At 50.6% G+C, this 23,773-nt stretch overlaps 1 protein-coding gene across 7 annotated transcripts; it reads right to left on the minus strand.

The window, feature by feature from the left end:
- Positions 1-303: 303 nt before the first annotated feature.
- Positions 304-23,773, minus strand: VEGFA (vascular endothelial growth factor A). Of its 7 annotated transcripts, XM_082276935.1 has the most exons (8): positions 22,701-23,773; positions 16,890-16,941; positions 11,564-11,760; positions 9,749-9,825; positions 9,317-9,349; positions 6,504-6,575; positions 5,231-5,362; positions 304-2,970 (listed from the first exon to the last, which is right to left on the minus strand). In XM_082276935.1, the coding sequence occupies exons 1-8, from the start codon at positions 22,764-22,766 to the stop codon at positions 2,949-2,951; spliced, it is 651 nt and encodes a 216-aa protein (XP_082133061.1). In that variant the 5' UTR covers positions 22,767-23,773; the 3' UTR covers positions 304-2,948. The 7 variants fall into 7 exon arrangements, with proteins under 7 accessions (XP_082133061.1, XP_082133063.1, XP_082133065.1 ...); XM_082276937.1 differs by lacking the exon at positions 6,504-6,575; XM_082276939.1 differs by lacking the exon at positions 5,231-5,362.

Raw genomic sequence — 23,773 nt, forward strand, 5'->3', positions numbered from 1 at the left:
TGGCATCAGGCTGGGAAGAACCCAGGAGTCCTGCCCCCTTGGTCCTGCCCATCTCACCACCCTCTTCTCACCAGGCAGGGAACTCGGGCTGAGCTCCACACAAAGATTCTGGTGCCTACCTCCCACTCATTTCAACGGGTTTTAGGTACCTAGATGCTTTTGGAGGCGCTGGGCCCAAATCCGAGAGTCCAGCTGGTAGGTTACTGATGCTCTGTAGCCTCCAGAGGCAATGCTGGAGAAACTGTTACACAATGGAAGAAAACCAGGATGTAAAGCAGAAGGAGAAGGCAAAGGAAATCAAGGTCAGAATTAAATTCTTTAATACAAAAAAAGTTTGTTTGTCGTCGTCGTCGTTGTTTTTTAAGATATATCTGTAATTTCTTTGTTTAAAAATAAATATGTACTAAGGAATATCTTGAAAAAATTCACTAGACACAATATGTAGTGTTAATATCTTTTTTCCCCGCAATTATTACAGATAAACAGTAGCACCAATAAATAAAATGATAACAAATATTAAAATTAAAAAGGAGAGAGATTCAAGATGTAGAATTTTCTATTTTTTCCTGTTTCTTTTTACATATATAAAAAAATCGTAGTGTCTATTTAATCCGAATCACACATATACATAAACATATATATATATACAAACACATAGCCAAATATATATATAGTATGTAGATGTATATCTAACCGTTGTCTCAATAGGAATGTGTAGGGGTAGGTGTTAGAGAAATTAATTAAATAACTGCCCATAACATGCTACTGACTCTGCCAACAATTGGGGAGAGACGGGATGGGAGAACAGGAAGGTTAAATTTATACACAACAAGTACAAAAAAAAAAAAAAAAAAAAAAGAAAAAAAAAGAAAAAAAAAAGGAGGTACGGCTTATAAATAGTTGAAATTAAATATTAACAAAGAATACTGAAAAATCCCTACTCTTTAATTAAATTATCTGTTTAATTTCTAATTTAAAAAGGGATATTAAATAAGTATATAAAACACTTTCTCTTCCCTCCCCCAATCGGAAGCCTCTGTCTTGCACACGATGCAGCATGAATATTCTACATTGCAGATGCAAGCACCCACCCGTGTGTTTTCTCTCCTTCTGAAAGCCATCAGTCGGATGGGGAGATCCTAGTGGTTAGTAGTCACTTGTTGTGAGTCTGTTTTTAGACTGTCTTGTCTTTTTGGAAGCTTTCCGTGTTGTACATTATCAGGCGTTGAAAATTCAATTGCAGATGATGTTTGGCAGCATTCTGACACAGACCGAGTACCTTTTTGATTATTATTATTATTAATAATAATTTTAATCACAGAACTAGATTATATATATCCACATAGATGTACAAACACACTTTCAGGGGGGTGTGTGTGTGCGCACGTGTGTAAGGTGGGTTTCACATACACCACAGCCTACACTGCAGATACACACATAGCCAAGAACCTCACGACACTGCTAAGGGACTCCAGCTGCCTTCACATTTGATTCCCCAGCCCAAGACATGGAAAACGGACCTGATATTTACAGTATGTCATTTTCAAAAAAAAATCTTGACATTCTTAAGGGTCATTCACACTGGGCACGCAAACTGAAGGCAGCAAAAGTTGCTTTCTTTTTTCCCCCCTTCAATCTTGGCATACATATATATTATTTTTTTATATATATATATGTATAAAAATAAATATATATATATAAAAAAGAGAAAAAAACCACATACATACATACATACATACACACAAATGCATACATTCACATACATACACACACACACCCCCACTACTGTGTATATACTTTTGATTAATATCCCTTTCCAGAAATGTTCCATAAGCATCTTGGATGCTCTTGAGTGGCAGCTCTGTGCATGAAGAAAGCAGACAGTGCTGAACAACTGTGTGGCTATGCACCGGTCCCCATTCTTGCTTCAGCACACTGTAGACCTTGTGTCCTTCTGCAGCCACCAAGGGCAGGAAATCTAGACTCCTGTGATACTTCCTTGAACGGAAAGTTAGTGCGCATCAGCTGCCCACCATCCTTAAGAGAAGCCAGCAGGTTTCTCTGGCAAAGGTTCTACAGCAAATAAAGTCAACGCAAAATGTACACTGACATCCCATGTCCCAGCAAGGCAGGCAGGTTATGAGACGAGTAAGGGCGAAGGTTGGGGGAAGAGAGGGGAGGAGGAATCCTTGATCACGGAGATGGCCATTTCCTTGGCCTTTGACCCATCGCACCCTAGGATGCCGCTCTTTGGAACTCCCTGCCCGTCCTCTCCATCACCTCTCCTCCCTGTCCCAGGCAAGGAGAAGGTGGTTTGTGGTACAGCACACTCTACAGAGAAACAGCGGAGGCCGCACAAGTCAGTTAGAGTTAAGAAGTTTACACCCAGCGCTTCTACTCAAGTCCAGTCTTAGCTTGTTTCTTATGCCCCAAGTAGCCCGCTTGTGTCCACAGCAGTCGAGTATTATCCAGTGAAGACACCAATAACATTAGCAATGTTAAAAAAAATAATCAGTATATATATATATATATATTATATATATGTGTGTGTGTGTGTGTGTGTGTGGTTAAGATATACATATATGTATATATAGATGTGGTTAAAATATATATACATATATATATATGTATATGCATGTATACACACATATATATGTATGCATGGGAAAACCCATCAAATACACCCCTATAAGTCTTCCTGGCTCTGTTATTTAGCAGCATAAAAAGAAAAATAAAATAAAACAGTTCAAAACCCATAGGTGAATTCTGTGCGGCGGGTGCCTTGGGGAATGTTCCTTCCGGAGTCCATCGTCCGTACTGAAAGTGCTGTGCTCTACCGATCCTTCATTTTTAGGGTTCATTTGGATTAGTGTTTTGTTTTGTTTTATTCTGTCCAGGCGAGAAATCAGGCTCCAGAAACAGGGCTGTTCCCCCTTCTTTTCCGCTGCTCACCGTCTCGGTTTTTCACATCTGTCAAAGAGGAGAAGGAAGGAAAAAAAAGAGAACAGGGGTTAATGTTTGTGATGGGGGTGCAAGTAGGGCAGGGAAGGGAAGGAAGGGTGGTGGCTAATGTGTTTAAGAGCACACGGTGTTAAGGCATGGCATGATGTCACTGGTGGGGTGAAGTGCTGTGCAGATGGGGCAAATCAGCTGAGAATCTTGACCCCACAAACGAGTCGATGAATTCTATTCCCCCAGGCTCAGTGAGACAGAGCAGGGGGGATACTCGAACAGGAGTAAATTTAGAAGCAGAATCAGTGGCTTCCTCACAGATAAGCTGTGTGTCTTGTTTGCACCTTTGCACACCATACACACAAACACAAACACAGAAAAACAAGGCTAAGCAATGCATGCAGAAAGACACACACCCTCAGCTCTCCACCTAGCCTCGTTTGGGTTGGAAGCAGTGCAGACAACAAGGCCTCATGCAGGCAAGAGAGTGAAAAGTGAGCGCTTTTCATTCCAGTAGCTGCCGTGAGTGGGGGTTAGCACCAGAGAACAGCAGTGGCCTGAAGAAGCAGCAGGAGAAATGAGAATTTACCCTCCCCTGTAGGTCCCAATTCTAATTCTACAAGAAAGAGCATGAGGAACTGCAGCTTAACCAGCTTTTTATCTGGAAACTGATAAGCTAACCACTCCTATGACTCCTTCCCATTTTTCTGGCCAACACACCACATCTGGAAACCTCCCTTAGTGCTAATTATCCCACCACAGAGAGGGACTAGTAAGAGAAACTAGTAAACCCCTTCTGCCATCGTGACTTCTTTGGGGTATTGTTTGGTTTTTCATTGTATTTGTTACCATTTCTCACCCTTCAAACTTTGTGGGGTAATTATCAGTTACTCTGGACTTTGGGAACAGGAACAGAGAGGAAAAGGCCAACATTAAGTCTGGTCTCAGACTTCAGGGGTTTTGCTCACTAGGAGAAGTTTAACTCTAGAAGTGGCTCTCCTCTGGCCCCTCCATTAATTACTTTCCCATTGAAATTATAGCACCCCAGAAAAATTCTCTGTATACAGACCAGTTTCCACCCGCTGGCAGTGCCAATGCCTCTCTGGCTTGGACACAAAGAATTTTCACACCCAAAGGAAGCACTTGTTACTTGTATCAGCCTTAGCCACCTAGCCAATGGATGTCTCCTCTTTTCAAGATGTAGCCACAGAGGACCCTGGATCTCCCTTATTTTCTCCCCCTGAGCCACTGCCACTGCAATACTCTCTTAACAGGAACAATCTCCTAGATCTCTGGGAAAGGGGTCTGAGTTCAGAGTCATAGCCAAGTGCTCATTAGCAATCCCATTTCTGTCTCCCTCTAGACAGGTAGGATGATCCCACACCAGAGGTGCACACATAGCTTGTGTGACTCAAGATACCCCACTGAGTTCACCAAAGTGCTCAGGTGAGAAACTGAGGAATCAGTTTCTTTACATGTCTGTGCCACAGATGGTGTGTGACAGCACTCAGATGACACATGGATCTCTGAACTAACAGCATGGATCTCTGAACTATCACTAACCCCACAGTGCCTTTGTGTCTCCTACCTCACACCTGAAATACACACCTCTGCCGTAACCCAGGGTCAGACTTAAACATGTTGTATTCCATTCACAGTCCTAAGTGCAGCCCCTCAAATCACAACTCTGGACAGGACATGGACGGGGAATTGAGAGCACAGTATAAGAGGACAGGGTGCTCTCCCTGGCTTTTAGAAGAACAAAAAGGCAAAGGAGAATGTAGGCTCAGCGTTGAGCGGTGCTCCTAATGGCTCTCCTCATTCTGCACACAGCAGAGCATCTATAAGCCACAGAAAAAAGGCTTGGAAGACAGGGGTGGTCAAATCCTAGTCAGTTAAAGATTTGTCTTTGTCCAACAGTATGCTCAGAGTTGCACACAGATAATGTACAGAGGGATACAGACCCTCCCCTGCCTACCTCAGCAACATGAACTCCATAATTGTATTCTATGATAAAGAATACCTGAGACACAAACGCCCTGTCTCTGGGAGCCATCCCCATCCAAGTCCTGAGAGCACACCTGAAATGCACAGCTGCCCTCTGACACAGGGAAACTCTGTCCTCACCCCAGTTAGCCCCTGTGCCCTCTGGCCCACATAGGACAGAGAAAAGAAGTAATCAAATAGCACTGGTGCCAGAAGTCAGCAGGAAGCAAGCTCCCCCCCTTTCTCTTTCTCTCTCTTTCTCTTTGTGTGTTTCATCCTTCAGGACACAAACCTGCAAGTGCGCTCGTTTAACTCAAGCTGCCTCGACTTGCAACGTGAGTCTGTGAATTTGCAGGAACATTTACAGGTCTGGGGATCTTGTACAAACAAGTGCTTTCTCCTCTCTGAGCAAGGCTCACAGTGACTGCAAAAAGGCAAAAGGAAAGATGTCTAAGCTACAGCGCTTCAGCAGAAAGAAAATACACATGCAACACCCTAAACATCAAAGCAATCCCCTTGCCCCCTCCCGCAGCCCCCAAGCTGCCCACTGGAGTGTCACAGGCTGATGGGTTTTCCAGCAGCACCCTGACAGCCCCAGGACAGCAACCCCTTGCATTAGCGTAGAGAAAGAAAACAGGCCTTCTGCACAGTATTCACAAATGCTGCATTGGATCCATTGGCTCAGGCCAGGGGGAAGAAGAAGGGGAAAGCAAGGATGGGAAAGTGAGAGGTCCCAGCCAGCTATTGGCACATCAATGAAAGGAGTCCTCTGAAGTGGACTATTGGGGTAGAAAGAGGCCAGCAGCTAAACGAGTTAAATACACAGGGTCTCTCCTCCCCTGGAAAGCAGCTGGGCTCCAGCATCACATGCTTACCCCTGCAGCCAGCACTGCCCTCTTTTCTGTAAGCCCCATCCCAACCTTGCTGCATAGGAGTCTCCTATGGACGGGCCGTGAATTTACAATGCAGAATTTTGTGAACCACCATGAGAGAGGCAGAGCAAAAGAGACAGGGAGAGACAAGCCACCAAATCCAGCAGAAAGAGAGAAGAAAAAACAGACAGAGAGCCCCCCCCCGGCTCCCCAGCGCCCCCTCTCTGGCTTCCCACAGTCCCACCTCTTCTCTCCACCTGTGACTCCACCAGACACACACGCACATGTGCACACGCACACACACACACACACACACACACACATGCATGGCAGATGCCAGCCTGCCTGTCACCAGTCATCATAGCAGTGAGGGCACGAGACAAGTGGGGGAAAGCAGATGACAGAGTTACAACCAGAAGGTGTGAAGAGGTGCAGGGTACTCGTCCACCCGCCACACTCTTGTGCCTTGGGAAAATGGTTGCCACTGATGGTTAGAGAGCCAAGCAAGCTAAAGCCACCTTCCCTGAGATAGCCTTAGTGCCAGAGCAGTGCCACCACCAGTGCTGCCCCTGCAGGATCTGCAGCCCACCAGTGACTGGGAGGGGAGGGTGAGATTTGAGCGAGCAGCAAGCAGGCAGATTGGTTTGGGGAAAGGGAGGGAAGAGAGTCTACAAGCAGAGGACACAAACGTACAAGCTGAGTGGTTTGTACCGGCCTTTCTTGCGCTTTCTCTTTTGACCCTTCCCCTTTCCTCGCTTTGATTTTCTGGAAGAAAAACAAAAAAAAAAAAAAAGAGAAAGAGAGAGAGGGGGAAAGAAAGGGAGAGGTAGAGAGAAAACGGAAGAAAATGCAAGGAAGAAGAGAAAAAAAATACAGCCATGTGCCTTGCTGGGAGGGGAGAAGCACATGAGGCAGGACTGGAGGATAAATCCCAGGGCCGAAGCACAGATCTCCACCTCACACACGCATTCACCGGCTCCGGCGCTCCTGTCAGCTCTGCAACCAGCCTCCCCACAGCCAAGCCAACACCAGGGAACTCAGCAGAGACCACCTCCTGCAAGGCTGCTGCGAGCAGGGGTGGATCTGCTGGAGCCTCAGAGGGGCACCTGCCCCCTCCAGAAAGGGGCAGTGGGAAAGGGACGGGGGGTGAGAGGGAGAAGGAACAGAAAGCTTTGTGAAAGCATCACGCCACCGCAGTGAGTGCAGACAACCATTCCAGGCGACAAGCACAGGTGCACAACGACTGGCAAGAGGCAACCTGAGTGACAGGGCTCTCTGCAGGGAAGGGGAAATCACTCTGACCTGATGCACTGCCCAGCACTGGGCCTAGGAGGGGGCAGCTGAGCTCCAAGAGCTCTGCTGCAGGGCTGGTGGCAATCCTGCCTTGGGATGGGAGCACTCCACAGACAAAGGAGGAGATCTGATCTACACAGCACTGTTGTGTGGGAGAGGGCTATCCAACCTGAAGGCTTTGGTCATCCACCTCACCTCCTGCCTGTGGTTCAGAGGATTCCAGGAAACCTTACTTGAATGTCTGTAACTCCTCTGGCAGCCTCCATCCTGAGTACTGAAGAGTAAAGAGGGAGAAGAGGAAGGCCTGACCTAGTTATTTTACCCAGGAGATAACCAGCAAGCAGCTTTCAGATCTTCCCTCCTTTCCCTCCTGTCACCTTCCACGTGGATCTGCCAGACAGACTAGCAGATGGAGCCAAGGCACTGACTCCATTCTGAAAAATTCACCAGTTGCCTCTGATTCTTGGGCAGGAGCTGAGGCAGGCAGAGGCTAGGATATGCAGTCCTGGACATTAACCATGGATCCCTATGGGCCACTGAGAGCACAGGGAGGAGGGAGGCTGGAGCCTGTACTGCTCCTTGAGCCACATTAGCACAGGAGCAAGGGAGAGACATGCAAGGAGAAGGCCCTAGGCAAAGCACCAGGGCTTGTCAGGCAAATGAGTCCCAGCTCTGAGGCAGTTCAGCAAAGGCTCCCTCGTTCCCTGGTGCAGCCCACCTCGGGAGAGAGCTATCAAAGGGAACTGAGGGGACAAAAGAGAAAGCACCATAGGTGTCTCCTAGGCCCTGTTCAAGTTGTCTCACTGGAACGAGTGTCAGAGCATCAGCTCAGTCCCGGTTCTGCCCTACATGTCAGGCAGGAGTCACAGGGAGACGGTGAGGGGAAGAAAATCAACCTGAAGGGAGGAGAGGGGTACCAATATAACAAGACTTTCAATCAAGCACAAATCAAAGCACACCAGTCTCTCCCATCCCTTCCCTTCCTTCCCTGGGGAGTGCAGAACCAGCAAAGAGCAGGCAAGGTGCTGTTAGAAGAGGAAAGTGAATGCAACACAGTCCGAGCTGGCTGCTACACCCACACCCCATCCTCACCAGAGCTCACACAGACCAAACTCTCACACACCTTCAAACTACAGAGCCACACAGACCAACCATCCCCGACATGGCCCTGTGCAGAGAGCACCACTGGCTGCACGCAGTCCGATGCAGCCAGGAGCAGATTTCCAGGGCGAGGAGGAGAGGCTGGAAGGCAGCTAGAAATATACAACCACCAGGAGAGGGGTGAACGAAGCTCTCTCACTCTCCTGTTTGCTCCCTCTGTCTCAGATTCAGCCTCATCTCCAAATATTCACTCCTTCCTCTCCAACTCCACACCTCTAAATGGCAGACTTTCTTCCCCAGTCATGCACAGTCCAACTGATCCCCTCGCTCAGAGAGATCACTCAACATTGTTTCACATTTTATGCTTGTCCCTGCAACTACTGCAGGATTAGAGCTTATTTTTCTACTTTCCACAACCTTTTTACTTTGGGAAGGAAGTAAAGGGAAGGTTGTGACTTAACCTCCCTCAGGCCACCGAAGCAAATCCATCAGATTAAAAAAACTCCTCATGAAAGCCTTCACTGAGATCCAGCTAGGACATCCACCTCCCTTTACACCCTCCCAGAACCCCACCCAACCAAAACCAGTGTCACATCCTGCACGGCATCAGTCCTGCCTCCACCAGGCCTCTATTTACACCTCTCCCTGTAGCCAGCAGAGTTCCTACCCAAGCTGCTGTGAAAGAAGCCAGCAAATACTCACTCAAGCAGCAAGAAAAAAATTAATAATAAAGAAGGGCAGCAATTTGCAGTAACCAGAAACACCCCAGGAAGAGGGAAGGGGAGAATGGGGGCTGCACCTTGAATCCATTCCGGCAGGACAGACACGACGGGACTTCCCTGACTCGGGAAAAAGCATTAGGATTGACTGCCATGGCCATGGGTCATGCAAGGTCCATGTCTGGGGTATGAAGGAAGGACCATCAGATCTGGGTTTCTGTGCCCACCTGGAATGGATTCAGAGTGTCGCCCCATGCACTACTACCATATGCCATTTCCAAAAACACTTTCTTGAAGTGAGTGTATCCAACCAAAGAAAAGGGCAAGGGGCAGTGGGGAGAGGAAATGCCAACCAACCACCAAAAGAGAAAGGAGGAAAGGCTTGTCACTTACTTTTCTTGTTTGTTTTTGACATCTTTCTTTGGTCTGTGGGGAAAGACAGAACAAAGGCCTCATTAGAAGAGAGCTTATACTTCTAGTATTATCCCCAGCTCCCACCAAGTCCAGGGAAGGACCTGTACAGACAGCATTGCAGGATGCCCATGGCACAGGTCAAGTGGTCCATCCCAAAGTGGTTTTGCTCTCCTGGTGCACCTTGCTGGTAGCCAGTGCCATAAGATCCCAAGTTGCAGGCTAGCACTGTCCACCTGATAGAGATGGAAGAGCCCTGACAGCAGAAGGCTTCTTTTCCCAGGCTCAGCCATCCCACTGCAAACCAACCGAGGAGACTGCATAAGCATCTGAACAAGAGACCCAACCCAATGACAGAAAAAAGGAAAGGCTCAAAGTTGATTGCAAGAGGAACCAGTGCTGCTCCATTCTCACCTGCAGTCACATTTACTGTGCTGTAAGAAGCTCATGTGTGCTATGTGCTGACTCTGATGGGGTTTAATTCTCATGATCTGGAATGAAAGAAACAGAGAGGGTCACCGCCTGTTCACTCTTCATATTCACAGCTCCAAATCAGGCCGCTGTGCACCAAAGCGCTCGCACCCCAGCTGCTCCTGGGAAGAGCAGGGCAGAGTTCGAGCTAGCTCTGAGGCCCCATTCTCCCAGTCAGGGAAGGCCTTTGATCACAAGCAAGCAGCAACACCAGACTCGTGCCAAAGCTCTGTTTGCTCCTGCATGCCCGGTGCCAGCACTGGTGAATTGCCTTGGAGACAGGCATGGGAGAGGGCATACCACCATAGCAAGGTTCTCAATGAGCCCTCCCTGGCTGATGCTGGACTGACAGTAGCTGAACATCCAGCCTGCTCATGCAGAAGCTATGCTACAGTCTCACACAAAGATCCAAATCAAAAATTCCATATCCAACTCCTTTTCCTTAAGCCACCATTCCTTCCCAGCTGACATCTCACTTTCTCAGTGACTCGACACACAAAATAAATCTGGAGATCTGTGTTCATAAGAGCTCTGCAAAGCTCACCTGCATCACTCAGGCCCCAGCCCCAGGTACCTCCAGAGAAGTTATTTAGAAGCTATGGAATATTGTCACATTCTCTTAACCCAGAACATGACTGGACCACTAGCTCTAGTGATCTGCTTAAGTGCCTCTGAACCCTTACAGGCATGCGGGCATACCCGCCAAGAACTGTAGTTCAGCAAGGAATGGTAGGAAGAAAACCACCCCTAGCTACACCAAGCTAGTATTTTCTGGTACCCAGGCTGGAGCCTGAAAGAAGAAAAGCAGTATGGGGAACCATGAAAGGGCACAGGCAGGTTCTCCAACAGAGTTCAAACACAGCCCAGAGTTCAAACACATAACAGGTAAAAGGACCTGCTGCTTAATCACTTAGCACTGCACATCTCTCATCGATATTAAAAGGTGACAGCAATATTTACAGTGGCCATGTAAGAGGCTGAGGGACAGAAGTAGGTGAGGAAGCTATGGGTACGGGTAATGGGCACCAGCATGATTTTGGACACGAGCTGGGATCCAGCCTGACAGATGAGGGCAGTAACAAAGCTCTCTAAAGCAATTTGCATCTCCCCCATAGGCCCAGCTTTTGCTATCATGGCCACCTGTGTCTCTTCCAAGAAATGAATTCAGCAGCCTCCAAACAAAGGAGGAAGATGCCCAGAGGCAGAAAGGCTTTTCCAGCTGACACAGAAGCAGTTTGTTTCTCAGAGCCCCTTTCACCCCTGCTGTGCCAGGGTAGCTATGACCCAAATTCCCTGCTCTGTTGGTACAGGCCGACCTCACAGGAGAGAGTATTGACAGGTTCTCCCCTTTCGCCCTACTCAGCTACCTTCAGAACAACAGCTGTGTGTAGAGTTAAGGTGGAGCAAGGGCCCAAGGAGTATCTTCTCTGGGAACTTGGACATAATACCATCGGAAATGCTCCTTTGTATTCTCTAAGCACAAAGTGCTCCTTTGCAGAAACGCTTCTTTGCATGCTCCTACCTACTGTATTTGGGCAAGAGCCAAAAAACAGACTCTCCTCTTAGCCTTAAATAGACATAGGCAACTCATCTTTTAACCCTGCATGGTGGAACACTGAGCACCAGAGTCAGAAGAGAGGTTCCCTGGGGTAGGTTGCCCTTCCTCTGAATTAGCTGGGAGCTGGGACTTGGGGTGGCTGTGATGGCTGACTTGCTTCCTTCCAACCAAGGATGGCAGATTGCAAGCTGGACCCTCACCTCCATCGTGACGTTGTACACATCCACAGGGACACATTCTAGGCCCTCATCGCCGCAGCAACCCGCACATCTCATCAGAGGCACACAGGATGGCTTGAATATGTACTCCACCTCATCAGGGTACTCCTGGAAAATGTCCACCAGGGTCTCAATAGTCCTGCAGAAGCTGCGCTCGTAGACTTCCAGGAATTTGATAACTAGAAGAGGAATGGAGGGAATAAGTTAATGCAAACTTAGCTCAAGAATGTCTAGTGCTTCGCCCCTTAAAGTGAGCCAGATAGTTGCAACACAACTACCCTATGCTCTTCACTAACAGTCTTGCAGGCCTAAGTCCTTTGTCTGTGCTCTACATACACACACATCAAAGCAGGAAGGGAAAAACACCATCTCTTCCTACGGCTGCTTCAGGGCAAAGGCAAGATGGACAAGAGAGCCTCATTATTTGCCTGCCTGGTACCATGATGCATGCCACAGCTGACTCTTCCCCAAACCCCTTCTCTGCTATTCCCCATACTCCTGGTATGCTGCCACCAAGAGTATCAGCTCAGCCAAAAAAAACCCTGAAGCTGTAGCAGGTAATCTACACTCTGGATTAAGGCCCTTCACTGGTTTGCCCTTTACCCCCTTTCAAAACAGCTAGTGGATGCCTCAGTGGGTTTTAAAGCTAGAAGCATCCTTTGTACAGACCTCAGACACTTCTAAGAGCAAGCAGAGGCTCTGAACCATGGAGCTATGTATCTTCACCCTTCCTGTCATCTACCTCTTCTGGCCATGCAGAACATCCACCTCAGCAGGTCACCACAGAACCATGACAGCATCCACTACAAGTCACAGCCTCGGTGTCTCCACACTGACCACTTTCCCAGACCAAGGAACCAAGCCACCCACTGAAAGATTCAAAGTAAGCTCACAGCACCCTCAGGATTAACCAGACTATATATTTGGTTACTGAACCACAATGAGACAGTGTGGGAGGGGGAACAGGGTGGATCTGCCATTATCCCATGCCTTCCCTACAAATGGAGCAAACACTAACTGCTTGCGATCTGCACTGATTTCACAAGCATTTCTCAATGTTTCCCAGTCTCTTGCCAAAGATTCATTTTGCTGCTTGGTCAAGGGTTGGAGAGATTTAAAGAGATGAGAGATAGTATAGATAAGTACACACACACAAACCCCAGGCACTAGTAGAGTACTGCAAACAGTGAGTACCTGGAGCCCTCCAGGCCTCCTCACACTAGCACCACACCGGCAACGGAGGATGTCTCACATGGAGCAGAGGATAGGAGTATGCACAAGGAGATAGTACCTGCCCCATGCTGTTATGCACTATAATGATCCACCTGTACAGTATGCAGAGTCCTCCAGCAGCAAGGTTGATAACTCAGAGTGATAAGAGCAAACTGCTTGCATCATGGAAAATAATGGTCTCCTGTAAGCGTTTCTATAGTGCCCTGAACTTGTGACAAACTGGCATAAAGGTTACTTTGCCACAAAAATGCAAAAGCTGCAGGGCTTGGAGCTCACAGCCCACAGTTAATTGTTGAAAGTTAATTCTAGGTCATGCAGGGCTGACAGTGCCATAGTACTGAAGTGCTGAGATTGGGTACAAGAGGGGAGGAGCTTCCATCCAAGGAGTTTGAAGTGTCAGAGAGCGTGAGCAGCTATTAAAAGAGAAAGCGGCTTGTGAAAGGGAAATGCAGCCTGGCAGGCATGGACTGCTTGTTGGTATTCCTTGTCTAGAAGACAGTATGTTTCTGTTCCTTGTTCCTTCCCTTCCTCTTCCCTCCTCCCCTAACTGCCGTATGCCTCCTGTCTGTTCTCCTATCTTGTCTGTGACTACCTCCTTCTTCCTGTTCCCCTTTGGAGTGACCTTAGTCGCCGCCTATGTTCCAGCAAGTTGAACAATTTAATATGTGGGAAATTCTGCAGGCACAGTGATAATCGCTGAACTGCACTGTTGATTATTCACACTGTGCCAGACACAGGATCTGGGAACTCTGGCAGGAAAGGCATAGTTCAGGATAAAAATGCTTACAGACCTACGTCAAGGGGAGGGATGGAAGGTAAGAGGGAGGGAAAGCAGCAGTTACCTGTGCAGATGAAATGCTGCTCACCACACCAGTCTGGGGCATAAAGGAGGCAGAAACCGAAACAGAGTAGAAATGCGAAGTGAAACTGACATCTGCCATGCTTTCCTAAATGTTTGCAGTACCCAAGCATTTGGATTACACCAGAGAATCCAAATTACAGATTGGTCCCAGAACAGCACACTCAACTTCTTTTGCAGGGTGTCTTTACTTTCACAGCTGCACCCTGACAACCATACTTGAGATCTGGGAGATGTGACAGGACTAAATCCTTCCCATGAAGAATCTGGGAGTTTCTACCTTTAATTTAACACATGATGGTTTTCCAAAGTCTGAATCAGCCTCTGAAAAGGAACCAGGGAATCTTCTGACTTGCCAGTCAGAAAATCCTGCCACAAAAGGCACATTGCCGTATTTTGCTGGACACAGAGCATTCACATGGAGACTGTGCAACGTTCTGCACTTCATTTGCACAGTTACCACCTAAACCAAACTGGAGTGAATGACTGAAGTACAGTCATCCTCACAGCAAAATCCTGCCCCTTCTATCATACCTATGCTTACTCCTATGTACTGGGAGTTAGATTCCACGCTTTGCTGCGCTGATTCTGTCTGTGCTTCCTTTCCATTGGTTCTGTCACAAATGGAAGAAGGTCTCTTTCAGGGGAAGCACAGGAAGGTCACCAAAGGACTAACACCACCAGGTCTGCTCCATTCCTGCAATTTGGACTTCAGCCCAAATTAGAAGTTAATCCCACAATTAACTCACACTCCTACCCTGCAACACACCTCCAGATTTGAGTCAGAGCTTCTTAATTGTAAACGGAGGGGGAAGAAAGGTTAAAACGCAGACAGGACCCACATTAACTCTTCAAGGCAGAGTTTAAGTTCAAATTTGGAGCAGTCAAGTGAGAACATGCTGGACGACAAAAGGAGAAAGTCTGTGATCATTTTGTCTCCCTCCCCATCAATGGCTTAGCAGCAATACAGACACACTGTTATTTTAAAAATAAAAGTGCAGCCACAAGTGCTGGTGGTTTCCTTTATTTATACCAGAAAATCTTTTCCCGTGGAACAAAGAGTGTTTGTCTGACTCCTCTACAACTTCCTGTCCCACAAAACATGTGGAAGCCTCTCTTGAGCACAAAAGGGTAGGGGCTGATGCTAAAATTACAGTCTCCAATCAGAGTAAGTCCATCCCAAATAAAAACCCGTCACAGCTTGACATCTCACAGAAAGCATAAAATGGCCAAAGACACAAACCCACCTTTCACCCCAAGCCCCCAAGAGCTTCAGTGGAAGGAACTACAGGACTGCCCTTGGGTAACAGAGGCCTGTCATCATCTCCTCTTCACACAGGAAAAATTGAGGTATAGAGAGAGGACCTCTAAGGTCAAACCACAGGACAAAAGTAGAGCCAGGAAGGTAATGCCAGGAGTCCTGACTTCTAGTTCACATATATATCTACATTGCAGAACCTGAAATAGCACCAGGATAGTAACACCAAAGTCTCACCACTTATATTGCCAGACCAGCTTCTCCTGCAATCCCATCAGCCTTCTTGTGACAGAAGTTAATTCTGTTTGATTCTTTCCCTCCCCAGGAAGGATTTGTTGGACACAACAAATGGCACAGATGAGGACACTAGCTCTTTTCTACCAACAGCAGAGAACTGGTTACCAAAATAAGCCTCACAGCAGGCTCCATCTTGATCCCTCTGGAGTCACTGAACCTTCTTCTGTTGACTTCAGCAGGAGCAAGGGTCAAGCACAACAGGCGGCAGCCCGCCAGCAGATCAGAAATTTTGCCCATGCAAAATGGACACCTATCCCAAGCACAGCCTGCTACAAACCTCTGGCAACACCCATGGAGTCTGTCACACCAATAAAGTTACAGAAATTGAAACTGACTGCTACCAAAAAAAAAAAAAAAAAAAAAGAAAAGAAAGAAAGAAAAAAAATCCAAACAAAAAAACAATCTGGGCCCACACTGCTGGAGCCCTCTGCTGACCTCCGGCTGGAATAACGCTGAAGGTCACAGCCCGTGGGGACCCTGCAAGACGTCTGCCAGACAGACCCTGCCATGCAACAAGTGATCTGCTCTGCTACGCACGTAAGGGAAAACCACGGTCAGGATGGTCTTAAAGCAGGTGATGATCACCTCAGCCTGAAGGTTCCAAAGTCCACAGCCCTTTTATCCCACTGCTGAACTGAGGACTGCCAACAGAAGCCAACCGCCTGACATGCACAGGGCTTCACCAGACAGGGCGCTCACAGCAGGCGTCTCTGACTAACCCAGGGGCTGAATGCCCTTCTGGTCTACACTTACTCGCATGAACCAACGAGGCAGAGGACACTGCCACAGCCTGGCCTTTGGGCAACCGGAAAGACACAAAATCACAGCAGCTGCAGAGGCACCACCTTGTTTCCTCACCAGGCAATGGTCCAGTCCATACTGGACCATCAGGAACAAATTAAGTAGAACCTATCAGATCATAGTGCTGTTCCCTGAATCTGCAAAGTCTGTTAGCCCAAACCAGAATAAAAAGGTGTATTTTTCAAGCCTGACTCTGTACAGTGCTTAGCAATCTCCTGACTGGGGGGGGTACCTGGGACTGCTGGGAGGCATAAGCCCAGAAAATAATCCTGGACTGCCCTTTTCTCCTTCTCTTCCCCAGAGACCTGCCGTCTGGGGGCCTCTCTGGCCTTTGTTCGGGGATCAGCCCTGGCCACCCAGCCGGGCATCACCAGCACCGCCGGGAAAGAGGCGAGCAACAAAATTTGACAAATCCCTTCCTACAACACTGTGGCGAATCCCCAGCAAACTGCTCGCCGCTATTCAGCTCTTTGTGTGCGCCCGTGCCTGTGCAGAGATATATATATATTTATATATATAAATGAGCGTGCGTATGTGCACTGGCGCACGCACGCAGTTTCCCTCTGAGCTGCGGTAAGCCAGGGGCGGGCTGGGCCAGCCCTGCTGCCCGCCCTGGCACCGCGGCCGTCCGGGAGCCCGGCCCCACGGCCACCCCCGGCCTCACGGCTCGGCCCGGGCCCGCGGCGTGGGGCGGGGGCGCTGCGGCGGCCACGAAGGGGCTGATGGCGGCGGCGCCTCCCGCCGGCAGCCCCCGGCCCCGCTGCCCGGGAGGTGGCGGTGTTGGCCGCCCGCGGCTCCGGGGGCTCCTTCACCCCAGCACCCGGCCGTCCCCGCCCGCCGGGAAGCCGCCTAGCGCTTACCTTCATTGGGTTTCCGCTCCCCATCCCCCAGGGCAGGCGCAGCCTTCGACAACTGCAAAGACAACAGAAAATCAGTCACAACATGGAACCATGACGCGGTCCCGGGGCGCGGGGGGGTCCCGGGGGTCCCGGTCCGGTCGCCGGCCGCTCCGCAGGCCGCCCCGGCGGGCACAGAGGGACCTTTTGTTCCCCCGGCCCCCGGGGGAGCCGAGAGGGGCAAGGGCGGGACGGCCCCGGGCGGGGGGACAGGGCTGGCAGGGCCGTGTGGCGGGCCCGAGAGAGGCCCCAAAGGGAGAAACGCGTCCCCGGGGATCTGCTGTCAGTGACCGCGGGCAAACACCGGGAGCAAATCCGAGCCCAGCGGAGAACAGTAACGGGGTGGCCTGCTGCTGCCGACACGACCGATGGACCTGGGCACCGCTCCTCGCCGTAAAGGTGAATCTGGCCCGGGAGGGCAGAGGGGGGAGAAGGGCCGCCAGGCACGGAAGGGCATTGCTGCCCTCTCAATGTCACAGATGCCTGTCACCCAGCAGTGGTGGCCACGGAGGTGTCGGCATCTGGCCGGGTGTCAGGGCGATTAACTGTGACAGCACCACTTTGCCGACGGACGCCGCCAAACCGCCCAGGTTCTCTTCCTCCCTTGACGGAAGGGAGGGCGACGCGCGCCCTCACCTAACGGTCCCCAGTCCGCAGCCCCTGCATGGATCCCATTCCTGCGCTCCACAGCTTCCCCTGGGCCAAGAACGAAAAGGCTGCAAGCTCTGCAGTCACTCCTGCTGCCTTTTGGGACTAGGGACATTTCCAAAGCACCGATGCAGGCAGGATTGGTGACAGGTAACCCACCCCTAAAATGATATGGAGAAATATTACACCACTTTATTAAGGAAGCCTTTTTAATTCCAGGTGAAACAAGAACGCCACTCTTCCTGCTCTTCGTGAGGGCTTTAGCTCTGACGTAACTTTCCAGCCAAGTCAGGCTTCCCCCTGCCGTTCTGTTCTGAACCAAAATGGAAAAGGCCCAGCTTTCTTCACTTCTCTGAGGTATGTTGCCACCTGTGTGATCCACCCCAGAATCTGCTGCCTTTCAGCAGAGGCCCATAAGGAGCATGGTGATCCATACAAAATACTGCTTTGTCAGCAATATGCTGTGTTTAGGCTTAGAAAAAGGCCCTCTGATCTTGTAGCTGAAGACAGAACAGAATTAAGGCCATGTCCGCCCCAAGCTCACAATAGGAATCTGCCACCTATGGTCTTCTAGGCAACCCTGGGGAAGCACCACCATCCAAGCAGCCAAAAGTGTCAGCTTTTAAAAGGAGGGGGCAAGAGAGCCAGCTAGAAGCCCCTCTCCCAGACATTCCTTTGTGTCTGTGCATAGTTCCCTTTGTCTAAGGTCCCCCTAACCGAACTTCTTTCTCATTTCAACCAAAGTCTTTCTGTATTTGGGCGTAACTTACCAGCCCAGACCTGAGCTGCCCCATGTGTGGATCTATTTCTTCTCTGGGGAGGAGGCGGCTGTGTGCCCAGTCTCAGTGCTGTGACAACACTTGAAAAAGCAGGTTCCTAGAAACAGTTTCATTCATGAAGTGTGAAGGTCACTGCAACAGCAGAAACAAAATGGAGGCAGTGGAGGCTGCAGTGGCCTTCCAAAGCCACTCAGTGCCTGACAATCTATGGGTAAAAAGAAAACTGCATCAAGGGCAGAAAAGCCTCAATCTGCTATGGCACAGGAAGAGGATCATGAACCAAGTCAGTTTATTCAAGTCACAATGCCCCGAAGACTTTTCACGGAGGGATTTCTGGTTCACACACAAAATGACCATGACAGACTGAGCAAAATTAGCTTGGAGACACCTTGAGGATCATTTTTACCCATTCTCTATGCAAAACTGCCCTGCCAGCTGCCAAGCCCACTGCCTCTTCACATGCAAGCACACAGGCTGCACAAGTGATGAAAAGCAGAAGCAAGCCACAGGCTTTCGCTACTCACCTACGCCTAGCCAGCACCTCGCCCTGCCCCTGATGTAGTAGAGCAGGAGCCAGAACACTCTTGCAGTGCTCACCTGGACCTGGGATGTGATCCGACCCCAAAGATGGGAAATGAGATCGGTGCAAAGTGGGCAAAGAGCTTCTGAGCTTTCCCACGGGAGCTCACAGCAGAAACTAGAAAGGTTTCCCAGAACTATCAGTAACACGCTCTCTGCTCACTATTCCAAGAAACTTTTCTGCCCTTTCAGCAGTGCCTTTCACCTGTGCCTAGTGGCCTCAAAGCACGTCCACTAGAATAGCAGGTGAGGCAGGGGCTTGTGCCTCACTTCAAAACAGTCTGCTACATATCAGACATGGGGAACCAAAAACATTCCTCAGGACAAGCAGGCCAACCGTGCCCTTCGGTAGGAGCCTGAAGGTCATGCTCTCCTCTGCTGGCTTTTGGCATTACCCAACAGTTCTGTATAACACAATTTCCTTCCAACAGATTTTCAACATTTCACAGTAGCGTGGAAGCAACCCCTGGCTTGGCCTTGAGAGTAGGATAAATGAGCCCAGAATAGGGCTGACAGAAGAAGCTCCTTTCTGTGCTCTTTGCAGGTTGTAGCAAATGCACATCCCTCCCTCTGTGGGGTAAAACCTTCCCGAACAAATAAACCCACTTCACACCATCCATGTGTCTGCACCTTCCCTGTCTCCGTTCTCCCCCAGTCCCTGTCCAAAGCAAGCTTTTCTCTGAAGGGAGAGAAAAGGTTAATCAAGTCACTCCTCTCTAACCATCACCCCCCTCACCACCACCACCAGCACTCTTTCTCTCTCTTCCCCTCCCCCTAATCTGTGCAGCCTCATTAAAAGAGCTTTGTAACTGTTTAGGACTGGAACAAACAATCCATCCACTTTGAGAGGGACTCTGGGACAGGAGTTAAGGCACTTTTCGTCTTAGGCACTAGAAATTCTCAGCGTTTTCTACTTAGGAGAGGGGGGGAATGGGACTCACTGCACTCCTTCTCCATTGTACATGCAGACAGAGGTCAGTAATCCTGCAAGCTGCCAGCACAGCCAAGGCACCTCTCTGACAGAACAGATGGGAGAATGGATTTGGGGTTGCTCAGGAATCAGTGAGCCCCTCAGACATCCCTATCCCCTGCTCCCAAAGGAGTGCTCCTCTTTCCAGCCTGTCCTCAGAGCACAGGAACTGCGGAAGGTGACCTGCTGCATCCCAGCTGCCTATGGGCTGTGGAAGCAGGTTCTGGTGGCTCCCCATCGTGGCGTGGTGCAGAGGCACACCAAAGGCAGGCAGCCTGGCGGGTGTGCGATCATTAACAGTCTAGTCACAGGCTTGTTCTCCCTCCCTCAGTGTCTGATCACTGCCTGTTCCCTATGGCAATACAGCTGGTATATCCAGGTCCTGCTGCTGTTCAGGGCAGGAAAGGAAGAGCTCCCAGACCGTCATCAGGGGTGACCTGTCACCAGGCTGCCAGCAAGACCCGCAGATGAAGGAGGATGGGGAATAACCACCTGTCCCCCATTCTCTAAGAAAGGTAGGACTGGAAGGGGACAACAGTGCAACCTCTCTAATCCCATGGTGCGTGAGGACTGTGCACACCGCCCAGCACAATCAATCAGGTGGGGAGGGTGGCACTGCAAAAGCACCTTTCCCTCCCTTGCCTGCATGGAAAGGCTATTGCCACCAGTGGAGGCAGACACCTGTGGCATCAGTGCTGCCCAGACCCAACCATGAAGCAATTTCCCACTACCCCAGTCTTGCTGTAGGAGCAACCGTAACAGCTAGTTCAGTAAGGAGTCATCCCCCTGAACCTTCACCAGAGGAGCACCGTGATTCCTTCATCCCTACTCCTTCACGTCCAGGAAGCTGCCTGTCACATGCTGGACTCTGCTTCCCCAACTCAGACTCTGTCAGGGCTTTTATTCAATGCTCTCTAATGTGCCTGGCTTGCTAGATAGATCAGCCTGACAGCCAGATAAATATTATCATCAAAGCACAAACCCTAGTCCTGTGTGAAGAGTCATGCCTTCTGCCATGCTCAGAGTCATCATCAAGCTGCCTACGTGAGATCTGCTGGTATTTCTAACGTTCCCATCACCGTAGTGCCCGGACAACCAACGGACAAATAAGGACAGAACCGAAGGGCAGATCTCACTGTCGATCTGCCTGAGCACTTACATGGCCCACATCACCCAGGTACCTGAATCTCTAGTCATCTCTCGTGTCTGTCCCTGCAACCTTTCCCCTCAAACTCCTGTAATTCTTCCCTACCATTTTTTCCATTGTTGTACTATTTTCTCATTTGCACCATCCTCCAGCCTAGGAGAAAAGGCAGCATGAAGCTTTTTATGCAGCTCCTGAGGACAGACAGATCTCAACTCTACCTGATCTGCTGTTTCCTCTTCTGGGGAAGAGGAAGGGGAGGGGAGAAGGAACAAGGGGAGGGTTAAAGGGTGTTATCACTGGACACCAATAAAGAGTTGTCTCACCTAGAGGTGGAGAACAGATGCTACTGTACAAGTTTAGGGAGAAGCTGGGAGGCAAAGAAACCCCTGTTTTGGGTGGTGGTGGAAAAACTGGAGAGCAGAAAGAATTGTGCCACCAGCCAAATCTGGCAGGAAGGCAGCAGGGAGCTGCTCTGTGCCACACTCAAGTGAGAGTGCGCCTCAGTTCCCATCGAGCACAGCCAAGCACAGCCTAATGTGCGGCTGTCACTGGATAAAGTAGAGATACAACAGGCTAGAAACAAAGCGTGCAGTGCTTGCATGACTTCAGTTACAGCTGAAATGGCTCCTAATTGGGGAGTTGCCTTCCAGCATCGGTGCTGAACAAACAATGTGAATAACTGATTAGTTTGCAAGCGACGTTTATTTTCACGATTGTGGGAGATGATCTGGCCCGCACTCTTTCCAGGTGCCGAGCAGAAATGGCAGGAGAGAACTAACCTGTTATAACCTTTAAAACGTAATCCATGCCTGCCTCCCGAACAGCCACTTTCACGTGGGCACTCTGTCTAAACCCCTTAATATCTCTTGGCAACACAACCCTCTTGACTCTTTAGAAAACAGATTTATAGGACAGGTTTGCAAAGAAAGCTGCCTTTCTTTCTTCTTTTTTTCTTTAAAAAGAGGAAAGGAGGAAGAGTTGATCTGTAATTCCTCAAGAATGACAATGAGGTAAAAGTGACTGAAGAGGAAGAGAAAAATCCTTGGTTTTGTAATCTCGGTGCAGGAGATCTGCATTTTGGTTATTTTTTTTCCAATCTAGAAGAAATTCTGGATCCATTTTGTCCTCTTTGATCTCTATTTGTTTTTCCAGCTAGACATTTTGAACTCCACTCGGCGGCACGAACCCGAGCCGGGACCCAAGGCAAATATCGCCGAAACAGCCTTTTGCAATGTCAGGAGACCCGAGGCTGATGCAAGAAGGCAGCGCGCTGCCTCCCTGCTCGCGCCCCGCCGACCGCAGCGCCCCGGCCCCGGCGGGACCCCACGGTCGCGCCGCGCCGGGAGCCCCGCGCCGAGGCGCGCTCATGTACGCGGGCATTCCGCACGGCGCTGCCGCTGTCCCGGGACCCCGCGGAGCTCCGGGCAGCGCTGTCCCCCGCTGCAGCACCACACGCACGCCCGCACACGTGTCTGTGCTGCGGGCACCCACCCGCACCCGGCGCCAGTGGCGCGGCCGCACCGCACCGAGCAGGTGGGAGGCAAAGAGAGGGGGGCGAAAAAGCAAAAAAGGGGGGGAAAAGTATTTTCGGCCGTCTGCCTTCCCTCCCCCTCCGCTACGCGGGGCACAAAAGCCCCCGTCCCGCCGCTTACCTCCGCGCTCTGCAGATAGAGCAGCGCCGCCAGCCCCCAGTGGATCCAAGTGAGCAGAAAGTTCATGGTTGCCGGCGCACGCCGCGAAGCGGGGCCCGCCGTGCTCCGCCTCGCTGCCGCCGCCCCGCCGCCGCCGCCCCGCCGCGCTCTCGCCCGCGCCTCCTCCGTGCCCGCCGCCGCCTCCTGGGGTGCCGCCGGCCGGGCGCTGCGAAGGGTTCCGGGGTAAGGGGGGCTCCTCTTCGGGGTCTCCGGTTTCACCCCTCCATAAACCCGGCTCTCCGCCGGCCCCCGCTGCTGCTTTCCGTGGGCGCTCCGCCGGGCCGAGCGTAGGCTCCGCGGCCGCCCTGCCGCCGCCCGGCCCCCGCCGCCGGGCAGTCCGTGCTCCACAGCGGCGCCCGTCCGCGGCGCTCTCCCCGCGTCGGGGCAGGCAGGCACCCGCGCCGCGCTCGCTCGGTTTCGCGCACTCACGGCAAAGTTTGCGCGGAAACTTTCAATGCATCTCTTTTCCTGCGCCCCCTCTTCGCGGCGGCTGCCTCCGGCGGCTCCCCGAGCCGGGGTCGCCTCCCCCGGGAAAAGGGGCTGATTCCGCTGCCGCTCGGCCCGACCCCTCTCCGCAAGTCGGGGTGGTGGTGGCGGAAAGGACGAACAGAGCGTTTTCCTCCTGCCCTCTCTGTTACTGTCTCTCCCTCTCTCTGTCCACCGCTTAAAAAAAAAATCAGAATAGTAATATATGAATAAAAAAAAAGAAAAAAAAAAAAGAAAAAAAATCCAAGCTGGATAGAGAGGGAGGGAACTGGGGCGTGGGAAGGCTCTGTAGGAAAGGGAGGAAAAAAATCCCAGCGGATCAAAGTATAGGTGGGGAAAAAATAAATTAAACGAGAGGATAAAGCAAGCCGGCAAGCTAACAGCAGGTCCCGGTGCCCGGGGAGGGCTGCTCTCGCGGCGCGCTGTCCCCCGCCGGCGCGGCGTGCGCTCCTCGCCCCCGGCGCGGCAGCAGCCCCGCTCCGCGCACTCCAGCGGCGGCTCCGCGCAGCGCCCGCTCTCCGCGCAGCGCCCGCCCCACCGCCCGCCGC

The sequence above is a fragment of the Coloeus monedula genome (assembly GCF_965178545.1).
Source record: "Coloeus monedula genome assembly, chromosome: 2".
NCBI lineage: Eukaryota > Metazoa > Chordata > Aves > Passeriformes > Corvidae > Coloeus > Coloeus monedula.

What these genes read in the sequence shown, in the direction of transcription:
- VEGFA (XM_082276934.1), bottom strand. Translation starts at nt 22,766, where the DNA reads ATGAACTTTCTGCTCACTTGGATCCACTGGGGGCTGGCGGCGCTGCTC. An exon ending in TCTATCTGCAGAGCGCGGAG is followed by an intron (nt 16,942 to 22,700) that starts GTAAGCGGCGGG and finishes TTGTCTTTGCAG; the next exon opens with TTGTCGAAGGCTGCGCCTGC. An exon ending in GGAGCGGAAACCCAATGAAG is followed by an intron (nt 11,761 to 16,889) that starts GTAAGCGCTAGG and finishes TTCCTCTTCTAG; the next exon opens with TTATCAAATTCCTGGAAGTC.